General features: G+C 38.9%; 1 protein-coding gene across 5 annotated transcripts in view; it reads right to left on the bottom strand.

Annotated features, from left to right (window-relative positions):
* The window catches only part of XYLB (xylulokinase), an 80,297-nt gene that overhangs the window by 37,059 nt on the left and 18,486 nt on the right, over positions 1 to 24,752 (bottom strand). For all 5 annotated transcript variants that reach the window (XM_008500746.2, XM_030446265.1, XM_030446267.1 and 2 more), the window contains 5 exons: positions 24,377 to 24,417; positions 23,842 to 23,957; positions 21,313 to 21,428; positions 19,080 to 19,153; positions 17,649 to 17,745 (listed from right to left, as the gene is read on the bottom strand). In XM_008500746.2, coding sequence (XP_008498968.2) covers positions 17,649 to 17,745; positions 19,080 to 19,153; positions 21,313 to 21,428; positions 23,842 to 23,957; positions 24,377 to 24,417 — 444 coding nt within the window. The remainder of the gene's footprint in view (positions 1 to 17,648; positions 17,746 to 19,079; positions 19,154 to 21,312; positions 21,429 to 23,841; positions 23,958 to 24,376; positions 24,418 to 24,752) is intronic.

The raw sequence follows: 24,752 nt of genomic DNA on the forward strand, positions 1-24,752 counted from the left end.
TTTGTAAGAGAAAGTCCTGCCAAACAGATCTCAAAAGGAGTCTCAGATTTTACTGCTTTACAGAAGTAAACATAGATTTTGAACAGTTTTTTAGACTAATTCCCTTTTGCTGAAGTTTCTTCTAGAAAGAATGTTGCCTAAGGACAAGAAGGGAAGTGGTCTTACAAATTAGTGACAATTTTTTTAAAAAGACAAGAAGCAAACTGTAGGTGTAAATTATCAGTTTTCAGTTGCTAGTGAAAGTAGTAACAAATAATAAGTAATCTGGGAAAGGGCAGAGAATGAGACACCACAGTTACAGAATTTTCTTATGACAGAGATTGGGTATGAAACAAAAAGGCAGATTAAATTCAGTGTTAATTACTACAAGTAATGTACATGAAAAGAACAGACCTAAGTTTGCACACCCAACAGCATCTAAAGTATTACCATTGAGTAAACTATGGTAAATTTGAATAATCTCATTAACATACCAGATCAGTACTCAAAAATTTCAAAAGCAATTTATAGAAAGAATAAATCCAGAAATTGTATTACCCCACATTTTAAAGAAAAGATTAATCTCTGTCTGAATACTCAGTGCAGTACCAGTACTACACCCCCAAAAAAACAGAATAAAAATTGAAAAAAAGCAGAGAGGGAAAAGGCTGATCAAAGGTACAGAACAACTTCCAGGGAGACATGAGAAAGTCTTGATCACAATTCCTCAGCCAAGAGAAGAAATGGTTAGAGGGATATTAGAGGGAGGTCAGCAAAGCACAGGCAGTCAAGGACATGACAAATAGTGAATAACTATTCAGTGTTTCCTATAGTATGAAACCTACCAAAGACTAAATTAAATTTATCAGGCGACATGCTCAACAGAAACAAAAAACAGGGATTTCTCACTCAGGTTAAGAACTCAGCTAGAGAATACCACAGGTGCAAAACCTACATGCTTTTAAAAAGTGATTTGGGAAGTTCTGGGAAGAATTTGTCTTCCCATGACAAGTTACTGTCAACAACTGTTAAAAAAAAAAGCCAAAAACCACAAAAGTCAAGCATAGGAAATTGCTGAACCACAGACTGATGGAAGCTGGGATGATATAATAACTGCTCAAGCCTTGCCTGTGTATTAGGGACTGGGCACTCCAGAGGAAGCCTTCCTACCTGCTGCTTGGCCTGACTCAGAACAGCAGCAAAAATATTTCATCCTTGAGCACTCTTGAAAGAACCTCCCCTTAATTCTCTGCTGCTTTAGATTGAAAGCCTGCAAATCAGGGAAAACCAGGTCCAAAAAAATTTTCACTGGGGAAGACTCACCTTGCAGATTCTTCCTTTCCTTATCACAAAACACATGGAAGTATTTTACATTGAATGTTTAAAAAGTTCAACCTCAAGCAACAAATGAGATACCTTCAAATCTTGCAAACAGACATTTGATTGTACCAGATCTGTATTTCCAAATACAGCCATTTTCCCCAAAATGTGCTGTTTTAAAAAAGCTATGAGAAGACTAAACTTGACCTTTTTTTCCACATCCTAATCCAATTTCAAATTAATCTCCTGTTCTTAACAAGCTTTATCAAATGCCACATAGCATGTAAACTAAACCTTGATCACTGAGAAAACATCTCTTTGCAGAACATTATTTAAGGCACACAGTTAAGCTCCACTGACCTCACAGGTACTTGAGCAGTTTTTTGCATCAGGCATTTCTAATCCTGACAGCATCAAGCATCAGTGGGAGCTGAAAGCCTGTACTTCAACCCCCAGACTTTCAGTCCATAATATCCTATGCAAAGGGTGGCTGGTCAAGATGCTGCTTTGCCTTTTTCCTTTGTCATGAAGGACATAACACAATGCATCTAAAAGAGAAAGCATTTTCTGTTTGTCAGAAGTAATTAAACATGTCACTGACTTTCTGTAAAACTCAAGAGCCATCTGGGAAAAGAGCAGTATGTCTCCACATCCATCTGAGTGACAAGGTCAGAGCATCCCTCACTTCCTTGGTTGCATCTCCATCACTAACTCTTCTCATCATGCTGTAAATTAGCCTGTAAAAATTTGGGTACAGTACCTGGTGCAATTAGCTCTGTCCAAACAAGGCAAAATGAGATGGGGTGGCAGCTGAGGGATCCAATGGGCTCATGGCTGCAGAATGACAGAACTAGGTCAACACACCAACTTTATTCAGGAGAACAACATAAAATTAGCCTCATCTTGTTACATTTCTGAGACAAGGTGTCAAGCACTTCAGATAACAAGAGTTAAGTAATAAAACGCTTTATATTTATACTTCTCCCTGTGAAAATTTTCTTTTGTATATCTCCTCAGAAACTCTCATTTAGCCATGAGACAGATGTCTCACATTTTTCTGCCATGCACCTTCGCAAAGAGCAGCTCAGCTGCTGCCTTTAGGTCCCCCTGAAGCCTCTCTTCTCTAGACTGAACAAGCCCAATTCCCACAGCTTCTCTGCTCAGGGCAAGTCCTCCAGCACCCCAGCTTCTTGAGGGCCATCCACTGCACTCAAGTCCAGTTTATCAACTCACATTAAGGTGCCCTGAACTGGGCACAGGACTCCAGAGGTGATCTAATGACTGATGAATAAAGGGCCATAATTCACTTCCCTCAATTGCCTGGCTGTGCTCCTGTTGATACAGCCTGTATGTTGTCAGCTTTCCTTGATACAAGGACAGACTGCTGGCTGTTTTTTAGTTGGACCTCCCACGTCCTTCTTAACAGAGCTTCCCCCCAGATTCTTATCAGTGCAGGGAGTTCATGTGGCCCAGGTGCAAGAATTGATATTTTTCCTTGTTGACACTGATCAAGCCCCTGACAAACCATTCCTCTGTTTAACATGCAGCTCACATGATTTATTCAAGTCATCAGCATGAGCTTCTCATCATCATATCAGAGAATAAACCTGGAGACAGATCTGAATGTGTAACATAGGATTAGGTGTACACTGGATGAAGTAGTGTGATGCACAGCTCACCTTTCTGGCATTTTCTCATTATATTTAAGACCTCTCTCAATGTTGATATTCACAGTGACTAACACACTGAATGTCTCACCACTAATAGCTCTCTGTTCTGAGAAACTTGGCCTGAGCCACACATCCCTCTTTAAGGGATTTCAGCCAGGAATTACTAAGCACACACACTAGGTCACAAATGACACAACTCAGTTTTCTTGCTGGCTCTCAGCAGGAGGTGAAAAATTCAAGCTAGGAACTTCAGAAAGCACTTCAGAGAATGCTCAAACACAGGTGGCATCACTGGCATCAACAAGTCATAGAGATAACCATGTCTGTATTTAAATCTAGACAAGAAGTAATTGGCTGGTCTATATATATATAGCCCATTTGTATAATAATAATACATATATTTTCTTCTAGAGGTGTTTTCCTAAGTTGGAGATGGGATTGAAGGGTTGGGAAGCTTTCAGTGCTGCTGGCTGTGCAGAACCTGTTCTGAAACTAGAGAAACACTTGCAATATTCACCATCAGTTCTGCAGATAGCATGTCTTCAGTTTTTTGTTTGACTTCTAAATTTTCTGTGAACTTTTAAAGCAAACGAGCATTTCAGGACTGTCTGAACCTGTAACATAAAGTAAAAGAATACAAGAAACTTTTTTTTTTTTTAGAGAGTAGCAGACACACAAATAAGTGTGAGGGAGGAGTGGCCACTAAACTGAAAAGTCAAGGAAGTGCATGTATTTGTCTTTATGTAAACCCACAGTTACTTACAGATATGAACCAAATGCACCTCAAGGTAAAACAATTTCATAGAATCATAGAATTAGCCGGGTTGGAAGGGACCTCAGAGATCATCTAGTCCAACCCTTGACCCACCGGAGCAGTTGCTAGACCATGGCACTGAGTGCCACATTTCTAACATTAAGATTAGAGTGGTGGGACACATATGCAATTTAAACACCAATTCCAGAAGCTTTAAAGAAAACCTTCTCACTAAAATAAGCACCCCAAAATAACTTCCCAGGGATTATTTATTAAATTATTAATAACACTCATAAAGTAGTGTATTTCCTTTGAATTCTTGTAAAAACCAACATATTGGACAAATCCTATGCCTGCAACTGAGAAGCACCTGGGCTTTTCATGCATGAGTGGCACTACATCCAGAAGAGGTTAATGTGCAGAAACACATAATGGATTTCTTTAGAAGGAAGAGGAGGAGACACTGCACTTCAGCTAAAGAATATTACATTTCAGCACATGAGGATACTAAAACATCAGCTATTTTCATTCAAGGGAACAAGGGAAGTGCATTACTCTAAGCTCTGCATCTTTGTAAACTGAATGAGCACTACAGTTTTCAGAAAACACAGGAGGGAGTAAGGGTGGAATTTGAATGAGCTAGTACCCACTAATAATCTGGAAATGTCTTTTTATCTCTCAGTGACAAAGCAATTTTAAAGATGGTGGGAAGGAAACCCATCCTGTTCCATAGCTCAACCATGAATCAAGACCTGAGGTACCAGTTTACCCTCGAGAATCTTTTGTTGTAGTTCAGTTTAATTTACTTTTCTTCCAATGTAATCTTGGTGTCACCTTACTGTTTAATACAGAAAGTTATTGATAAAGGAAACCCTGATTGATGAAAGTGAGATTCTGCTCTAATGTATTCATGTGAAAACAAATGAGCCTGTACCATTACATGGTTCTTCCTTTTGCTCACATTTCATTTCAACCCTGACAGAATTTCATATGGGGTGAGTGAATTCTGCAGCAAGTTTTCCTCAGTCGTGGGCCAATGAACAAATTTGATTGCAAAGAAAAAGCTTCATCCTCAGTGCAATAAGAATTCTCCTTGGAGTGCAAAAGGGCACATGACCACTGACAGACTGAAGCAGAGCTGTCCCTGAAACCACAGTGAAATCTGCCCAGCTTGTTCCCTATTCATACAGCATATTCTGCTCCACAGGTACATATTTGTTGTGGTTTAATCCTGATTTTTATTTGAATGCAGCATCACTTATCTAGAATACCTGTGCTTTCCCTGACACTGGGCTTGAGTGCCTGGGCTCTGTTGGAGCCTGCAAACCACTTTAACCACCTGAAAACTTCCTGTTCTACATTGTAGATCTCCTGTTCTCCCCTTGTACTGCATGGTCAGACCTTAAAGTTCAACATCAATCCACCTTTCTTCCTCCAAGCCAGTGCTCCCAGGAGTTCTCCATAATTAACTCCCATTTAACTAGTGAAACACTGACAACAACCCAATGTTTGCTTTTCCTGGAGGCTGAGGTCCTCATGCTTTGCAGATTGCTGCAGTGCAACACCATTCAATTCAGTTAAGCAAATAAAAGATTATGCCATTGCAACAAGTGCTAGAAGACCACAGGATCACCGGAAGTCTAGTTATCCTCTAATCAGTGTGGCAAAAAGACAAGTTTGGAAGAAGTACCTGAAAACACCTACATAAGAGCATATTTTTAAATCTCCCAAAAGAGAAGCCCAAGCAATGTCAGCCTCAAAACCACAAGACTTCTCCTGCAAGGTCAAGATCTCTGTTTGCAGCCCAGAAACTCTCCATCCAATTGCCACCCCTCTGCAAGGAGGCACTCAATAGCTGGCATCACCCTCACCAACAAACCTAGCACAACACATGGAAGGTTTTTGAGTTGGAATTGTCTCACTTTTAGTCCAGGCACAGAACAGGGTGAGCATGTGAATGGAGTAGCACAAACAGACCACAATGACAGACAAAACCATTTCAGGGGACATTCTTGAGCCACTCTCTAAAGGTTTGTGTAACTGGGCATGGGAGGAAAGCATCAAGAAAGGAAACATGCAGTGCTAACTGTATGGTAGCAGCCAAAGGCATGAAACAAAGCAACATGGCAAATACCATAAGGTCCTCATCATGATCTGGGAGAGAGGGGGTTTTCATTCATTCCAGCAACCAAACATTATGGGGTCTCTTTCAGTGTCCTCACAGACCCATTGTGAATTACTCTGGCTGCAGGATGACCCAGAACTGAGAGAAACTGAAAGAGAAGGAGGAGGATGACAGAGAGAGAGTAGTGGGAAAGAGTTTTTTTCCAATATTTGGAGTAGGACGGGCATAATTTTCTCTGAGCAGAGGGTGACAATGCTGACATCCATACTTAGTAGTCAATTTCTTGTCCTTTGTCCCATCAGGGCCTTCCAGAAGGCTGTAAAACAGTGATGAGGTCTCTTGTTGTCTCACTACACCCTGCTATCAATGCAGTGAAGCCAGACCAGAGATGGCTCATCCACCTGAGCTAAACATGTGCCTTGACACTGCTAGAATAAACTGAAGTGAGGATCATGCTGAATTGAAAGTATTTTTTCCTACTGTACTGGCAAACTAAGAACAGTCCTGCATGGGGGCTCAACAAGACCAGCAAGTTCTACCCTACTACATAATAATGCAATTCCTCTAGCAGCTCAAAGATGAGCTCTGGAGGACAGCATAGAAACCTCACCATCTCCTACAGAGCCATGCAGCACCAGGGCAGATGCAGCAGCACAGGCACCAAATCATCCACAGCTTGATTTGGATGATTTGATTGATTTGACACAGTGCTACCACGTGTGCCTGGCTTGTCCTGCCTCTGTCCTGGTGTCCTCTGTCCACCTGAGACAGTCACAGGACTGCTGTGGGCAGCTTTGGCAGCTACTTTGCCCTATTTCATCTTCCTGAATGTCTTCTGAGGAAAACAATAGCTTAAATATTAAACAGGAGCTTTTATACGAATTCCTACGTTGCCTTTGCACAAAGCAGACAAGCCCAAAATGGCACAGAGATAAATTTTCTTCTTTCCTACCCAGATTTCTACTCATTTCAGTCAGTTTAGGATAAAGCATTTGATAAAAATATAAACCAAAAGATGAACAATTTGGAATAATCTAGTTCTTCTACTTGAAGAGCACATTTCTTTTATTTTGGATGTTTTAATCACACAGGGAGACATGTCGTGTGAAACTGGCATTTTGCTCACCAGCTCCTAGTATTTAAAGTTAGCATAGCAGAAGCCACTGAGCACTTATTCAGGTGAACTCATGTATATAATACAGTTGCCTTCAGCAACTCTCCCTTGCTCCTGGGCCTCCTGCAACCACACTACCTGAAGTTTCCATTTGTCTTTCTCTGATGATCACAGCTGGGCAGGATTTTAAAACTTTAAGCCAGAAAGCCCTGCAGCCTGCATTATACACAGAGCTAACAGGCCAAACAAAGAGGCAAAAGCAGCAAGAGGTTTCTTATAATACTGAGTTTTTTCTAGCTCTTATTGAACAAAGCATTTAATCTAATGTATTACACTTAATGAAGAGTCAGGAACTCATACTGCAAATAACAGATCAGATATAATTGGAATTTGTTCCACACTACTAGCCTACATATATCAATAAAAACAATAACCACATTGGATTTTGGGCTCACTTCATTTGCATTTCTTATTTAGTGTTTAACTAATTTAACAATAGTAATGATTTCATTCAAATTAAAAACTGAGAAAATAAAACCATTTTTTAAAGCTATTAAAGATTTCATTAAGTTCCATCTAAATTAATATTAGCTTTCTTAATATTTTCAGTAAATGATTTTTTCTCTTACTATTGAAACAAACATGAAGCTTCCTCTGTGCAGTCAAGCTTTAGACAAACCCTGTTGGATTTATTGGTATTATTTCAAGCAATTAATTAATACACATTAGAGTTATTTAGAGAAAAAGCACAAAAATGTCAGGAAAATGGATGCAGCTGCTTTTTAAGCACTGCATTCAACATGGATAATTGTTCTTTGCGCCTCTTATGTGGAGCTCTTAGGTTTACACTACCCATTAGATCACATCTCCCATACATTTGTGGTATTGCTCCCCATGTCAGATGCACGTGGGTTACCCAAGCCACAAAAGTTTCACAAGACATTTTTCTGCATCTCAGCACATGGCAGTCAACTTGCACGACTGACAACTCATACAAAATAGATCATTTCAGATACATGCCAGTTATAATGGCTAAAATGCTTCTGCAAGACTCCAATCCTGCCTTCCACCCTCTCAATGACCCAGAGAAGTTTTTGTATGGGACAGGCCTTGCTGTACAGATACAGCCTGAGTGTGCCTGTGTATAAATAATAACTTCTAGAGATAAAATTTTCTTTTTTTAACCAGTAGAATCCAACACATCCTGTGTCAGTCCTCAACATATTTTTGCTTTTGCAGTCTCCTGGACTCTGCAGGTGATTTTGGGGTGCTGGGCATGTCACCAGGACTGCCAGAAAGGATGCACAGAGGAGGTAGATGCAAGAAGTCCAACTGAGGTCTCTCTAAATCAGAACTGCTCACTATGAGAGTTCATTCCCTTGCTTAGAGTGAAAGACAGTTAAATGGTCAGGCCTCTGAGGAGCTATCTGGCTCATTTTCAAGTATATACCAAGAGGTGGAAATCAGGGTTATAGTCCTGAACTCTCCTGGTTCTCATTATTAACTCTTATTCATGCAAATGGCAACACTGAAATCAGCAGAAATGTCTTTGCAGTGATTACACTTGTAAGCAACAGCTTAGATAACATTTAAAATTTGCACTGACCTGTATTACAGACCATAGCAACCACTGTAGTGGTTTATAAAGTTTTAAGTAATGAATTAAAAAGGGATTTTAAAAACAAACAAGAAACCACTAGGTCCTGAGTACTTCCAATTTATTTAAAAACATAATTCCACCTTTTCAAATATGTCAGTAATTTTATTTCTAATGTTTTTACCTAAAAAGGTTTAGATGTTCACCTGTATTTTACTTAGATTTTTGTGTTCCTAGACAAAATTAGGTATGAAATACAAAGCTTTGTATCACTTTCTGCAGCACAAATGTTCACTTGCAGGTAAACTTAAGCCATTTAACTAGAAGTGCACTTAATTTGAAGAGATTACTCAAGCAGCTCTCCTCTTGTACATTTATATGACCATTATAATTAGAACTACTTCAAAATAACAAAAAGTTCCTTTCTGACCAGGATAAACAGAGAAACAAGATTAAGAGCACCCCGAGTGAAGAGTGTGAATGCTTTTGAAAATATCCTTCAAAATCCCTTCCCTCCAGTGACCACCTCAGGGGGCTGCTGCTACACAGGTTAATATATAATATTGTTTTCTTGTATTTTGTATGTTTTGGCCGCTGAGAGGACTGAAATATTTTGCTGATTTGTAACAATGCTGAGTGCACTCCTGCTTTCAGTAATTTCTTGAGATGCATGCATGGGAACTGCTACATACAGCTAAATATAGATATTTACATCTTTGGTGATGGATGCCAGCAATGGAGAAGAAAGGAACTGAAGGACCCAATCCAGGACACACAGAGGAAGAAGCCAAGGATGTGCTGGATTAGAGCCCCCAGAATCCTTCCTTCAGCACATGGATACCTCTAGGATCAAAAGCCCTCTACTAACAAAAGCCACCTTTGAAATGTCACAAAAGTGATTTTAACCAGTTGGAAACAAGACATGAAAACTCCCTGAAGAAAGCTGTTATCAATTATGAAGTACAATTCCAGGTAGATAAGTACACAAACTTGAGCTACCACCTTCAGACTAAGGAAACTGAAGATATTTCCAAGTCAGTTCATCTGTTGTCCAAAATAATACTGACATTTGATACTACTTCTATAATGAATATCCACTGTTTACTATTGTTACCTTGGGTAATACTGTTGCTCTGCAAAATGAAAAAAATCAATATTATATGTTTGTGCACTCCAAAAACCTTCCAGTGGAGTTTTTCAGACAGAGCATTCAGCTCATTCAAATACCTTTCCATCCCTTTCACTTCAGTGTTACTGCAAACGTGGAAATACAAAATGCACCCAGGTTTACATTTCAGAAAGATGGTTTCAGTTTGGTTTCTACAAACAGGGGCTAACTCAACTTTCATCCTCCAGAACACCTGAAAACTTCTAATAACTCTGAAGAAGAATCAGCCTAGTTAAGCATACAAGGACATAAAACATTAACAGTTAAGCCACACTTCAGTAACATTTCAAATAAAGATTGACAAGTGGACTAAAGGTGTCCTCTGAAGAGCTGTCTGATACATTCCCAAAACCACCACAACTCCACCCTTTGCTGGTATGTATATGTATATTTCTATTTTTCCTTTCACATTTCCAGTTTCCATTAATTTCTTGAAATTTCTTAAGCTTCAAATATTGTTAAATGGAAGGCAAATACTTTAAAACCAAAAGAAGTGGTAGAGAAGTGGCCATTTTTCAACTCCTGAGTTTGGTTCATCTTAAAGTCTGCCTGACGCTGTGCAATCACTGTAAGTGCAGTTGGAAAAAGGACCATTTTGGATTCAAGAAAACTTTTCCTTTGTGTTCTTTTATCCATTCTTTAGATTTTCCAACTAGGAAAAGTATAACACAGATGAGCTGAAGGCCACTGTAAGAGAGGGTCAAGTCCAGGTTTTTGAACATCAAAGAGAAAAATATTATCCCTGTGAAGAAGTTGGGATCAGGAATTTTGTGTCACCTACCACATCATCAAGTGCCTTCATTCTGTGAGTGCTTTAATCTCACTCTGCCACACATGATTTTTCTTCTTTGGGTCAGCCCTTTCACTGAGCCCAAATTCCAGCCTCCAAGTGCAAAGCTAAAAAATTTCTGTTCTTACTCATGTCAGAGAGAGAACTTCAGGAGTACATACTGCACTCAAAGCTTATTTTTCATGAACTTCCCATCATTTGCCACTTTCCACAGTTGGATGAAACTGAGATTGGGAAAGCCTGGGGGCTGAGGCTTTTCATTTTACATGCAGCATGGTTACCTTTGCTAGGGCATAATTAGATTCACCATATAAAGGCTAAATAACATTTTAATATGAAGGTGGAAAACTAATACTCTTCATGTTCTCAAAAACCAGAGGGCCAGAAATATGAAAAAAAAAAAAGCTTCCCAAATTAATTTTCATATCCGAAGAAAATTAAAGTTATACAAGTAGATTACAAAATACCACTTATCCACAGATGTGAACATTCACTTGCTTTTTACTTAAACAAAAAATGTGGAGTGGGGTTGGGGTTTTGGTTTTTTTATAGATCATTTGAATGAGCCCTGAGTAGCTGCCCTCTGGAAATCCAAGCCTGGATGGAACCAAAGCTTCAGATATTTAAAATTGTTTTAAAAACTTAAGCAATGCTCTCTTTTACACTGAGGCAAATCTGTCTTGCTTAATCTCATCCAACAAATTCAATCACAGCTGAAAATCACTGTATGTGCAGGCAAATAGAGTAGGTAGGGAAAAAATGACTTATCTAGTAAAAGCCCTGTTAACACTGAAAAAACTCAAATGTGGGTTGATGAAGGTGAAAGCCTTGAGATACTTTAGTGCTCAAAAATGATGCATAATGTGAGCTCTGTAAGAAAAGCTGAATCACCTTAAATCAGAAAGAAAGGAAAGACAGTTGGAGGGACTACAGAATATTGGGAGAGCTGATGAAAGTTCACTAGCCAACAAAATGAAAATACAGAAAGATACAGAAGAAAGACTTGAAATAATAAATATGCAACATATTGTTAGCTAAGGAAAATGTAGTATTTTATGAGCAGAATGATTATCAGAACAGGGAAATGATACCAGCAGTTGTCCCTGACTTAAATGATTAACACAAAGTAATGTGTGAATAGCTGTGACTCAGATGAGTTTCTTAGCAATGTCAACTCCTACAGTTTCCCATGTGTCTTAAGACCAAATGGACTCACTGATCCTTTGAACTCACCCTTCTGTGACATAAATGATCTCTCTGGACCAGAACACTTGTTTTCAGAGAGAAAACCCATCTTGTTCTTAAAACTGCCAGTGTTAAAGAATTCACTACACTATTGTCAATTGCTGAACTGTTTAAGTTCATTTTCTGCTAAAAAACTGCACCTTGCTTGTCACTTGAGGTTTTCCCAACTTCAGCTTCCAGTTATTGAACAATAATGTTTCTGTCTTCAAGGCTCAAGAGTCCTATACTATCAAGTTTCCTTTCCTCAAGAAGGTACTTACAGACTGCAGTCCTGTCATTGCCCTGCTAATCTAAATGGATTTAAAACTATAGATCAGTCTCAAAAAAACAAGCAATAAAAGGAGATTTCTTAGATAACCCATCTCATCTCCAACTCCCAAGCTTCTAGAAATCACAAAGTTCCATCAGAACCAGACAGCTGACAGCTTGACTATTTTTCTGAACACTGCTTGAGCATTACTTGCCACTGAAAGAGTCATAAACAATCCCTCCTAACATCAGGGCACAGGAACTGAACCATTTACATACTTTTGCTGACCAAACATTAAAAGCAATTACTCAGTGACAACATTTTATCATCATGTCAGGAAAGAAAGACAGATAGTACCCTTCCAATCTTTTTATTAACTCTTCAGATTTTCTGTCTTCATTGTGTTTCCTGTATATGTACAACAACAATAAAACAAAATAAAAGCAAGACAATAGCCACTGCATGAAAAATTCTAAAGGCACGTAAGCTGCTTCCTTATAGCACATTAGGTCATTTCCTTCAGAAACATTTTATCTAACCCTTTCAAAAATTAGTTAAGCTAATACTGTACTCTGCTGAGCCAAGAGTAGGCTGAGGCCAATAAAAAGCCTTTTTTGTAAAATACTTGGTCAGGGAATTGGTAATGAGCTGACCAACCTTTCACTCCAGATCACTGGCTTAAAACCAAGCCTTGCTTGATCGTGCCTAGAAGGCTCTGCTACGTGCTAAGAGTCTGATGCTCTTGGAAAATATGAGGGGATGCAGCCAAGTTCTTGGCATGTCGTTGCCTGCCTCACACTGGCACTCTTATCAGCCAGAAGTTTCATCAGAAAATACAAATATCCTCTGCAGCAGAATCACTGGCTTATCTGGGAGGAAGATCCTGCCTTTGATGAATTTGAAAGCACTTCTTGGTTCAACATGTCTCCCTCAAAAATATAGATTTAAAAACCTAACGACAAGGGGTGTTGGTGCTCTGCTGCTACCACATACCAAGAGGTATGCTCTGCCCCATCACCATTCATTTATGTTCCAGACTGACTGTTACCACTATTTACCATTATTTTAAACAGAAGAATTCAGCCTCCAATCAAGGGCACTGTCTTCTAGTTATTTTTAAACTGTTTTCCTTCACTTGCTGAAGAAAAGGCCCCTAACACAGCTGTCATTTTCATGCTGCTCATGAGTGCTCTTAGCAGCAAATGACAAGACACAAGCACAAAGCCAACACAACATTTTAGTATTGATTTCTCTAAGAAATTTAAATCCTGCAGGGCATAAACATCAATTTAATCTGTATGCAACTACAAAATGGCCTCATTCAGTGTTACTCATTTCAACCAAAACACTGCTACAGCTGGTGGTGGTGAAGGCAAAGGTGATAGACAGAACAAGTACCCCAGTGTTCCTGCTAATTTTTAAGTTTTAGAGACTACAGTCACAGAAGCCAGCCAAAGACACCCACTAGAAGAAAAACCTGTCTCATAGCCTCACACAAAGCCATCCCCAGAATGTCCCAAAAAACAACAACATCTACTCTTGCCAAACTGGAGAGCCACTTCGTCCTCCAATGGACTAACATTTTGCTGTGATGTGACAGCCCCTTGCCTTCAGATTTCTGAGCCTTTACATGACAACAGGAGCAATGAAACACAACCACTCCATCTTATACTAATGGGTATTTGCTGAGCTCCCTGTGCTCCATCAGACTGCTGTCCTGTGGACAAAGAACATTACTTCTGCATTCAAGACCACCAGATGAAAACACCATCCAAAGAAAAAGGCAATTTGGCACCTTGGAGTTTTCCCTTTTGTAATTTTGGACTGAGTGCTTTAGAAAATGGAAGTTCCCCCTCTGACCACTGACAAGTCAGGCCCAGCACGCTCTGACATTTCCCTTTTCCTCCTAGCACTGCAGGATTACTGTTTTGTTTAAGAATGCATCCCGCTGTATATCCAAGCAGAAAGATGTACTTTCACATATTCAAAACATTGGTAACATGTAGCACTTAAGGAAAAAAAAATTGGTTCATTCTCACCCCAATGCAAAGCCACGGGCACGTCACCCCTGTCAGCACTTAAGCTGCAAGTGCAGTCAGTAGAATTCAGTGCACCAACAGTATTTGCAAGTGACAGATTTATGTCCACAGGAAACCTATTTTATGGATTTCATGGACAAAGCTTGATTTTATAAAACTTGGCATCTTCTGTCCATCTCTCCCAGCTGATGGTAGTCAGGTAGCAGAATAAGAACCTGAATGGTTTAGACATTCCATGACCAGCACAGAGGGCAACTGGAGTACCATGACCCCACTGACAGGCACAGCAACATGAAGGCTGAAAGCCCTGTCCAAAACTAACAGCTTCAACACAAAATCCACCCCAGATAACCAGCCTAGACAGCAGGATTTATTAATTGCTACTGCAGTCCCACAAAAGCTTATTTAACACTTCTCTAGCACACACCTGACCCAGTATGTACAGACTGAGTGCTCACATTACCACTGACATGAGGGTTTCTACACTATAGACCAGCACATCATTTAAATCCCTATGGGCTACACATGTGATCAACACCAGAACCCTGTGTGCTGTTTTCCTTCAGCATACTTAACATACACCATGGAAATATTTACTTCACCCATCTGCAGTCAGGGGAGTAGATTTTGCTCCCAAGAATAAATGGTTCCATGGATCTTCAGCAGGACAGCTTCACTTCAGCTCCAAGCAAGAACCACTGCAACACTTTCTGGGCAGTGTCAATATGAATTTTAGGATTGCTTGGTCAGGAACAGAAGCAAGTCTAAATTTATCATGGAGATTATTAAAGTATATACAAGTAGATCAGTCTGAAGCACTGACAGCTTTATAGCTGCTGTGATCACCTGTGTCACTGAGCAAGTTGCAGGCACAGCCATTTCTCTATAAAGTGCCGTAAGTTTGACTTCAGAGAGTGTTCAAACCACACAGCAAGCACAGCTCTATGACTGACCTCTGAATTCCAGTTGTGAGTGTAACTTTCAAAAGGGGATAGCTCTAAGCAGAAAAAGGAAGTGACAAAACAGAAGGTGTTTATGATACAATAAAAATTCAGGAAAATAGAGGCAGGACAGCAAACCCTCACCTTATCTACACGGATCTCTGAATGAGAGGATGTAAACAACAGGGACAGACCAAACTTCACTTGTTTGTTTCTAGATCACAACGCTCTATCCACCCCTTAAGCAAAACAGGATACAGGGTGTTACTGAATGATTTCCCCTGAAGTCTGATTGAGAAAGATTAGAGCAATTAGAACAGAGTGACACACACTTTTAAAACCCTTAAATCACGATTAATGTAAGGTTTAAATTCTCTCCTAAGGATCATCTGGTGACTGCCATTTTCCAAACAAAGCTTACAGACACATCCCAGCCTCAAAGGTAAAAAACTTGAGACAGAATCCCCTGCCCTCTACTGGCATACGAGCCACACTAAAACCTGCACACAAGCAGCACCTCAAGAGCTGTCTTAAGGGTTTTTCTAGAATATTATCTGTAGTTTATGTAAGATTTTATCATGTACTGGACAAATCAAGCTGGGAATAAAACCTCCCATATAAAACACTTTCAGCATGGCTGCACTTCTTCCTGCAGCACTGGCTAGAACAAGGATTCAAAATTCTCCTCCTAGAAAGATAATGTATTCATTAACTGAAAGTAAATTCTAAGGGATTATCTGATGTTTTCCATGTTTGCAGTGCACAACAAAAACCTCTCTGTAACAGATGTTTATTTATTTATTTTTACAACATTTCCTACCACACACACTGCTGCTTTTCAGATTCCAGCCATCCCCCAAACTGCATTTGGCCCAGGAACAGAGAGGCAGGTTCATGATTCTGCCAAAAAGATTTTCCTGCATCTCCATGCCAGGGGTAGGGAAATGCTCAGCCAGGTTTCTGACTCAGTTGCAACACTGAGATGGCACCACACAAACCTTGGGACACCACAGCAAAGTGTTTCTTGTGACTGACCATGTCCCTCTCATTCCTGCTACAGATCAATTTAAAAGGTGTCCTCATATAACTTGCTGGAGCCTATGAGCTGTTATTATCCTCCCACTGGTGTAAACAACAACAAGAAAAGCCAAGGTTTATGTTGATGTGATTATAATTCTGAATGTAAATCAGCTCAATTCCTGGGAAAAATCAAAAGTAAATTCCCCATGTAGACAAGGCCTTAAAAGGAACTGAATAAACAACAAGGGTCTTGAGCGTGTATTTCATCCAAAAGATAAATAAGCTTTTAAATCACATTAAAAACAAAAAAGCAGCCTGAAAAACAGCAGCTATTGAAAATCAGAAAATCTGGCAGTACCAGAGTAATTCCCAGCGTGCTCATCCATACCCTGAACCAAATTCAGAACACACCCTGTTTTCCGAGCTGTCACACAACAAATGCAGATGTAAGCCATCACTACACAAATTACAGAATATGACATTTAAATAATACCACCAAGGAAAAGTGGGAGATGTGCACAGCCTACTCTAAGTACAGCAGTTCCTTCTTAAAGCAACTCATCTTTTAGTTCCCAAACAGCTAAAGAGACCCTTGGGATGCAACAAAACAAATGCATACAAGGTTCCAAGGAATCTGCAGGCACATAATACATTTCACACCCTCTCCTTTTTACTGTAGATATTTAAAGCATTTTTAAAAAAACATTTTTTTTAAAAAGAGGTTTTAAAGCTTAAGCCACATCCTAAAACTGATCAGGTTTTTGGGTGTTCTACTTAGCCTAAATGTATGTATATTTAATTGTACTATATTATTTCTACCTGTTTGTCAGAGTTGTCTGACACCTCAAATAGTTCTTCTCACACTCTGGTGTTTGTCTGACCTCTGACATTTACAGTGTACAAAAGTATTCTCTTCAACCATGAGCTTTCTAGGTCATTTAACCCAAGCTTTTGGCACAGCAGAATGTAGGAATGCAGGATAAACAGGTATTTTAAACAGGATCTGTGTGGATCTCTGCCTGTCTCCATTAATAACCTCAACAAACAAATACAAAAATATATAACAGGAAAACCTTTATCACATAAATTTATGAGATAGTGTTGCCAAGCCTTGTGATTTGTCCTAGTATCTATATTTTCTCAACTTTCAACTACTATAGTTCTCTCCTAATCAGAAAAAAATAATAATTCTATCTTTCATGATTATGGATAAAAGCCATAAAAAAAGTGGGAGGCAAGCAATGGCTTTTAAAGGAAGAGGTCAGGATGTAGTTAAAAATAATAAGGTTTTTAAAATATTTTTAATATGTTTTTAAAAATAAAACATTGCTTAAAAACCCTCAAGATCAGTTAATTTAGTATATTTGAAGATGCCACTGGCTGATACACTGACAGAAAATGCCAATAAAACATCTTACCAACTTGCCTGTATTCTTTCTGTGGAATTGCACAGCTATTAATAATCTGATATTAATAATCTGCAAAAATTTGCTCCAAATAAACCACCAAAAATCTTTCCAGGAAACAAAGTTAGAATTCATACCAGTTTCTATATTCATCAGGCAGGACATAATGCTGACATCTTTGCATTTGACCTCTAGTGACATTAAATCTGCAGCTTTTTCATCATACTTACTGACTTTATACCCCAGCTTTTCAGCATGAATCCTCTTGGCCATGAACTGCCCTTCAATCACTGCTCGTATTTCCACCTCCTTTGGAAAGTCTGAAACCTGTATCAGAGGGAATAAATTAGTGAGCACCTCACACAATGTATGCCAGCTTGAGACTGGTTAAAAACCAAATACAGATGAGTCTGAAGCCTGCTTTCAGCTAGTCCAGTTCTTCAGTTTTTGATACAAGATGGACCTGAAGACTCACAACACAGAATGCAAAGCCTAAGCTCAGTGATGTCAGCAAATCCATCAACCTGAAATGAATCCATGATAGGAAGAGGTTCTGCTGCAAGTTGTGAGCTCTTCTCTGTGCATTTCTCAACACCAAAGGCTGCTTAAGGATCAGTATCTCAAAAATATAAAACTTAAGCAAGTAGATAAAGTTCAGATGCATTAAGCAATATCACAAAAGTTTAAATCTATTTCTGTCTGCACAAAAGTGAAACCATATAATATTTCATTAATTTATTTAGTTGCTATATATTTTTTCCTGGCCTTTCATCAAGCAGAATATGAAAGAGGAAGTAGAAGTAGGAAAATACTGAATTACAAAAACAAAGAATATTTCACAGAAGTTGAGTTCTGCCATGCACTACAATTAGTGCCTACAATTTGTACAACAGCTTGAAGAGATTAAGGATTCATTTATACAGCAAACATTTAAGAGACCAGTGCCACATTGCAAACACAAGATAGTATCAATTTCTGTTCACCCAGCTGAGGTCTAATCGACTTGGAGTCATGACTGATCAGACATCTGTTGAGCTTCAGTGCAACCCAGAAAGTGAGATATTTAAACAGCATCCATTCCTCCAAAGAAAAAAATTTAAGAACTTTCCATAACATGATTTTTATTTTAATTCCAATTGGACTTGAGCCTGTGTTTATTTACATGTCACTATGTAGCTTGTAGCTTACTCCAGAATGTTTGCTTTACGTACATATTTAGGGCAAGATTTATATATATATATATATATCATATATAACATTATAGCCCAAAGTTTCAACACATCCTTATCTGTGTGTCTGAAATTTAGAAGATGGGGACCAAGCCATGGAAGTTTACTAAGCTCTCAATAAGCTTTAAGTTAATCCTGTTTAAAAACCAGTGTTAGTTTCAGTAAATCCACATTTTCCAGTAAAGGAAATATTGCCTGAAAAAAATACCATATAAGTTCTAGACTACACTTTGCACTGTAGCTACTCTAAAGCTACAGACCAAATACTTCCTTATGAAAAGTATCCCAGGGATCTATAGGAATAAATGAAACCTGAAAGCAACCATTTCATAAACACACACAAAAGAAAAAAAAAGAAAAAAATTGCAAATATTTCAAGCCTTGACTCCTGCACTCCTTCAAGGTTTGAGATGTTGACTAGATGAATATTACCTTTTCATTGTTTCTGTTGAATCTGTGAATCCCAACTGCTTCAGGAGTAATTTCCATCACATCAAAGTAGAAACCTGCATCAAGGAACATTAAAGACAAACATGTTTGTTTCTAGCCCAAAGCTGGAATCTTATTTCAGCACACAGCTAGAATGATAATAAATGTTTATCATGTATTTGGAAAGACATTTGAGTCACCACACAGCCTGTTTAAGTAATTTCAGTCCAGACAACTATAAAATTTAAATACTTCCAGTTTACACATATGTGGATCTTAAGAGTATCTGGCTCTAGGCATCCAACAATATAATGAATAACAAGACTGCAAAAGTGAGCACATCCACCAGAACACACAAACACGCAAGTAACAGGTAATATATAACACATCTTCAGAAATAGTTTCAGCAGGTCATAAACAAGGATAGGGAAAAAAAATTTTTTAAATGGTAAGTCAGTAAAGAAGAGCACAGGAATGCAGGAACACTTCATGCACTGGATTAGATTTCACTAACCTATAAGGGAACATCAGATACTATAAATCATGAGCAGAGCTGATCTCTGAATAGTTAAGGGAACTGAAGAAATGCAGTAATGCTTTGTAGACAGCTAGACAAAAAGCATGAAAGAGATTTCTTTTGTGTTGATGGCAAGAAGGGTTGTTCAGAAAAAATATTCAAGAAGGGAGACAAAAAAGAAAATGAGGACAGAAAAACAGAACAGAATAGCTAAAAAATTAAGTAGGATTTCTAAGACCTTAGAACAAGAATATCCATCCCTGGGAGCCTTAGGATTATTAGCCAGAACAGAAAAATAAAAATAGTACTGTGCTTCTAGCACACCTGACCTTCTTGGTTAAATATTCTGAAAAGCTGTCAGCATGCAAGCCTGTGGCTTAAAGATATTCCAGGCCCTGCCAGGGGATGTATATTACAGAATTTCCTTTCTGACCATGCTGACATCTTGGATCCGACACATGAGGTCTGATTAACCTTCTCAGGTACTTCCCAGACACAACAGGACCCTCATCTGTTCACCACTCCTCCTTCTCTATTTGCTACCCTCCTATTACTCTCATTACCCCAAAACTTTCTTACCCTACCAGCTGCCCCTCCAAAACACCAAACCTCCCCAAGAACATCTTGTCAGACAGCAGGGAGAGCAGGGAACAAGTGATAAAAAGGAGAGTGTCTAACCAGTTAATTCCTTGCTTTTCTTCCCTCAGGAACTCAGATTATCCAAGCACAACTTTCACAAAACACTTATTTTATATGGGATCGAGATATCCAAGTGAATATACCACAATACAAGTTTTAAAAGTTTCAGGCAGTGTCCTGGTATCCCTTAAATCAGTAATAGCATTTTCATCAACATCCAATATTTTTAATACTTTCTAAAGTGGTTGACTTTTGGGTTTTGGAATAACCTCTTCCCATTTTCTGAAAACACCTGATTTGTCTTCTAGTGCAAAGAGACTCCTAGTCATTTTAATACCCCACAGATACTTTATCCAGAGCTAGAATTTGACAGAGCTTCTAAAAATTAAATCAGTGCTAACCTCACAGTCTCAAAAAACCATACATTCACTTTCCTAAGGAGTGAAGTCTTTTATAGTTTAAATATATACATTTAAAATTTTGCTAACTGCAGTTCTTTGTATTCATTTAATTCATATCTACTCACATGAATTATGTTTTATTTCATTTAGCATAATGTGGGGAAAAACAAGGTTGAAATGACTGTGTGAAATATATTGGGGAAAATGCAGTAAATCTAGGTACTCCTTTATACTGGTAATTTGTTCACATGCACTGGGCACGATTCTAGTGTAATGTTAAGAGATCAAAATTACTGAAGAATTAGAAAAAAAATGTATGGAGTTACTTAACTCTCTTCATTTGAGTCTTCAGCAAAAAAATAAACAAAGTTTAATGAAAGCCTCGATCAGAAATTACTAGTTTTAAACATTATACAGCTAAGATGTTACAAACACCTTTTCAATGATCAAAAGAGCTCCACAAGTATCATTTTCTTATTTAGTGAATATTGAAGAAAAACACCATCATGACACTTAGCCTGCCAAAAGTGCATTTCTAAGTACACCTTAGGAATTTGCCTTGCTCTAGTTAACTTCATTCTTGGCTTTTATCACCAGCCATTTAAAAAGCAGGTACAACCTCCCCAAAATTAAGTATCTAAGGAAACCTGGGAACTCCCAGCCCTGCTAAGGCTCATACCCAAGTTTCCATTGTTTCCTGCAGCAGTGGATGACAAAGCTTTGGAGAATTCATCCCAGGAGCCTGAAGCACAATCATCTCTGATCTTCTCTCTCATCAGGGAGCCATTCTTAAAACTGAAACACAAAAATGCCATATGCATTTTCCAAACCATTTGATTTTTAAATCAAGATTTTTTAAGCAATTTGTTGTTTTCCCCCAATATTGGAGTTTATTGTACCAGCTGAATACAGCTGGACAAGCTAAAAGATCCAATCAATTCTTCATTCTGTAAAGAGATGGAGAGGGAGAAAACCAGATAAGAGAAAACAAATATTACAGGATGAGCTGAGAAATGCAGTGCAGAGATGCTGGTGTACATCTCTCCAGTGTTTCAGCTTAGATCCAGTCTGGCAGGATTTGCTAAATCCAGGCTCTCTGAACAGCTGAGACATCTCCTTAGAGCTCCACACGCAGGAGTTGCTGCCCACTGCCCAGCTGACCATGGTTATGGTTATGTTGGTTATGGTTAAGTTGGAGCTCCTGGAGCTCAAATCACTGGAGAACATACAGGGCACATGGATGGAGCAGGAGGAGCTCTGATCCTGTTAGCCCTGGGGAGGGTCCTGTGAAGCTGCACAATGCCAGCCCTCCCTCCCATGAAGGGCTTCACCCAGTCTGCCTGCACCCACGATCCAAGATTAATAGCTACTTTTGGAATACCTACAGATCAACCTGGTGACTACTTTAGAGAGAGACATTCTGGGCTGTGGGTGCAGAGGTGGGGCTACTATGTGTTGTCAGAAGTGCTCTGGCACAGCACTGAAAAACTCATTCTGAGATGACTTTGCAAGGAGAGACAGGAGTAACTCCACATTGCATTCATCATTTCATGAGTATGGTAACAGTGTGGAGCCAGCTTGGGTCCAAAAAGACTTATGATGTCTAGCTCCATGCCAGGATCTGGCAAAGGAAAGCACCACAGCTGCATCTCCACAGTTCTGGTCCAGACCCAGTAAATCATGCTGTAAATTATGCATCTGTTCAGTGTTTTGGTTTTATGGTCTTCACAGCCTTTATGCAGTCACCTCCTTTGCCTCCTCTGTGAATATAACACTCCTTCAAAGTGCTGCAGCATTGGAGTAGGACCCAAAGGAAAGCAGTTTGAATACTTTCCATCATGGAATTATCAGAGCAACTCAGCAGGAAAGCCACAGAAATATTCAGAAAGAGGCAAGGAAATTTCTGAACTCAGTTGCAGCAGCTGAAGTTACTCAGGTTTTCTGTACAAGTATTCTGCTTGGTAGCTCAGGCACTCTTTTTTCTACTAACCCAAGTCCCCCATTAATTCCATTATTTTATTAGAAAGGGCATTAGTGCAAAAGGGGCAGTGTTAGGGCAGAAATGGGTAGGCAGAGGAAACAGGATCTCTTATCTACATGGTACACAAACATCTTGTGTTCTGCAAGGCAGGTTTGCCCTTCTGCACAGGTTAAGCTGCATTAAAAAATGGCAGTATAAAAGTTCAGAAAAATATCTCAGCATCTCCTTTCCTACTCTCAAGATTGTTTATATAGCTCCCTCACACAGCAAGCGGGAAAAATATTGCAGAAAAATGAGAAACTTAAATTCAAAACTTAAAAAGCCAAACAAACAAACAAAAACCTGCTGGGAAATCATGCACTGAAACTCAGTAACCTGCAACTGATGTCATGTTTTTGAACTCAACTCCATGAACACTGTTGCCACTGTCATCTCAGAACCCCATTACTGTACAACTAAGATTCAACATCACAGTGAAAGGGCACATTTGAGCTTTGCTGATTTTTTGAGTCACAAGCACTTACAGTCCAGGGGACTTAAGAGACAAAATTTATCATAACATTACTTGCAAACGTTTGCCTTAATACTATGACCCATTTTGGAAACTTCTTCCTGAATGCAGTGACTCAGTGAGAGAAAACATAACTTCAGGTCACCTCCCCACCTACTGGGCAAACACTTCCTGAATCACACCAGCCAAAAGGTACCACAAGTATAATTCTCTCAGATGGGCTTTCTGAGATCTCAGTATTTTTACATCCACAGCCTAACACATCCCTGAAGAGCACTGATTATAATCCTCTGTGGAAAGGGAATCTTCACCCGTCCCATTATGTCTCCTCTGGACCACTAGAAGAGCACAGAAGTTATAAAGCCTGGTCAAGCTTCTGACACTCCATATTAGTGTATTTCAGAAGATTCTTACTCCTGTACATTAAATATGTAACCTCAGATTCATAGTGAACTGGCTCTATGTATACATAAAAATAATTTCAGCTTTTTCTTGCTATGACAATTTATCCTTCACAACTCTGCAGTTTCAGTTGCTCTGATTAGATAATAGGGATGCTACAGCATTGCTGCAACTGTTTCAGCACTAGACTGCTATAGATACAGAATGCTGAATGTTCTATTCATTATCATTTTGCAAAAGAAATCAAAAACACTAACAAAGAGAAACAAATACGTTATTGATCCCAGATGTAAAAAAAAAATAAATTATATTACCATAAAAGTGCCATAAATGTTTGAGAATCAACAGGATTGCAGAGGATGTGACCTTCTAAGGCAGGACTTGGTTCTTGGATCCACAGGAACAATGTGTCACTTGTGCCAAGGCTAATCTGGAGGGAGGGAGGGAGGGGGGAAATAATTAAAGCGTTATCACAATGTGCATGGAAAGCAATACAGAAATTAAATTAAAACCATTTGTTATTACCACTAATTGTTTTTAAATTACACATTAAGTCAATTGAATTCGTGTTGAAGCTAACTCTGACTTCTGTTGTCAGGCCAGTGAAATGCATACTAGATGGAGGCTCAGGTTTCAGTGCCTGGAGCACTGGTTAAAAAGTCACAAGAGTTTACTTAAAATCTTTCAGGCAGCTTACAAATTGATAGAAATAAAGCAACTGTGAATTCAGCATCCAGGAAAAACAAAACTAGCATATAAATTTAACTGATAGCATACAGCTACTTTACACTTCATATGTTTCATTTATTTGGAAACAAGGACAGATTCTGGAAGTATGTTTTGACTTACTGCAATATCTCCTTCTTGAAGTCTCATCCCTGCCAGGGATGCTGAAAGCAAAGAATACCAGATGAAAATTTCCTCTTTTTACTCAGCTATAGCACATTGCACGAGACATCACAAGACATCACATTCACCACCTCAAAGCACAATATAAATGGCAAATATGCTCATGAAGGCCTTGGCCTATACACTAGAAAATGATGGGCAAAGCATTTGGGTGAGGATTTTTTAACAGAATCAAAATGGTGAAGACAAAAGACCACAGAACCACATAATTCTCTAATGTTTTATATATTTTTATATAATGTTTTTTATATTTTATATAAACACTCCCCCTTACATCGGGCTACATGCAGATCTTATTGGACGAAGATGGATTTGA

The sequence above is a fragment of the Calypte anna genome, chromosome 2, assembly GCF_003957555.1.
Source record: "Calypte anna isolate BGI_N300 chromosome 2, bCalAnn1_v1.p, whole genome shotgun sequence".
Classification (NCBI taxonomy): Eukaryota; Metazoa; Chordata; class Aves; order Apodiformes; family Trochilidae; genus Calypte; species Calypte anna.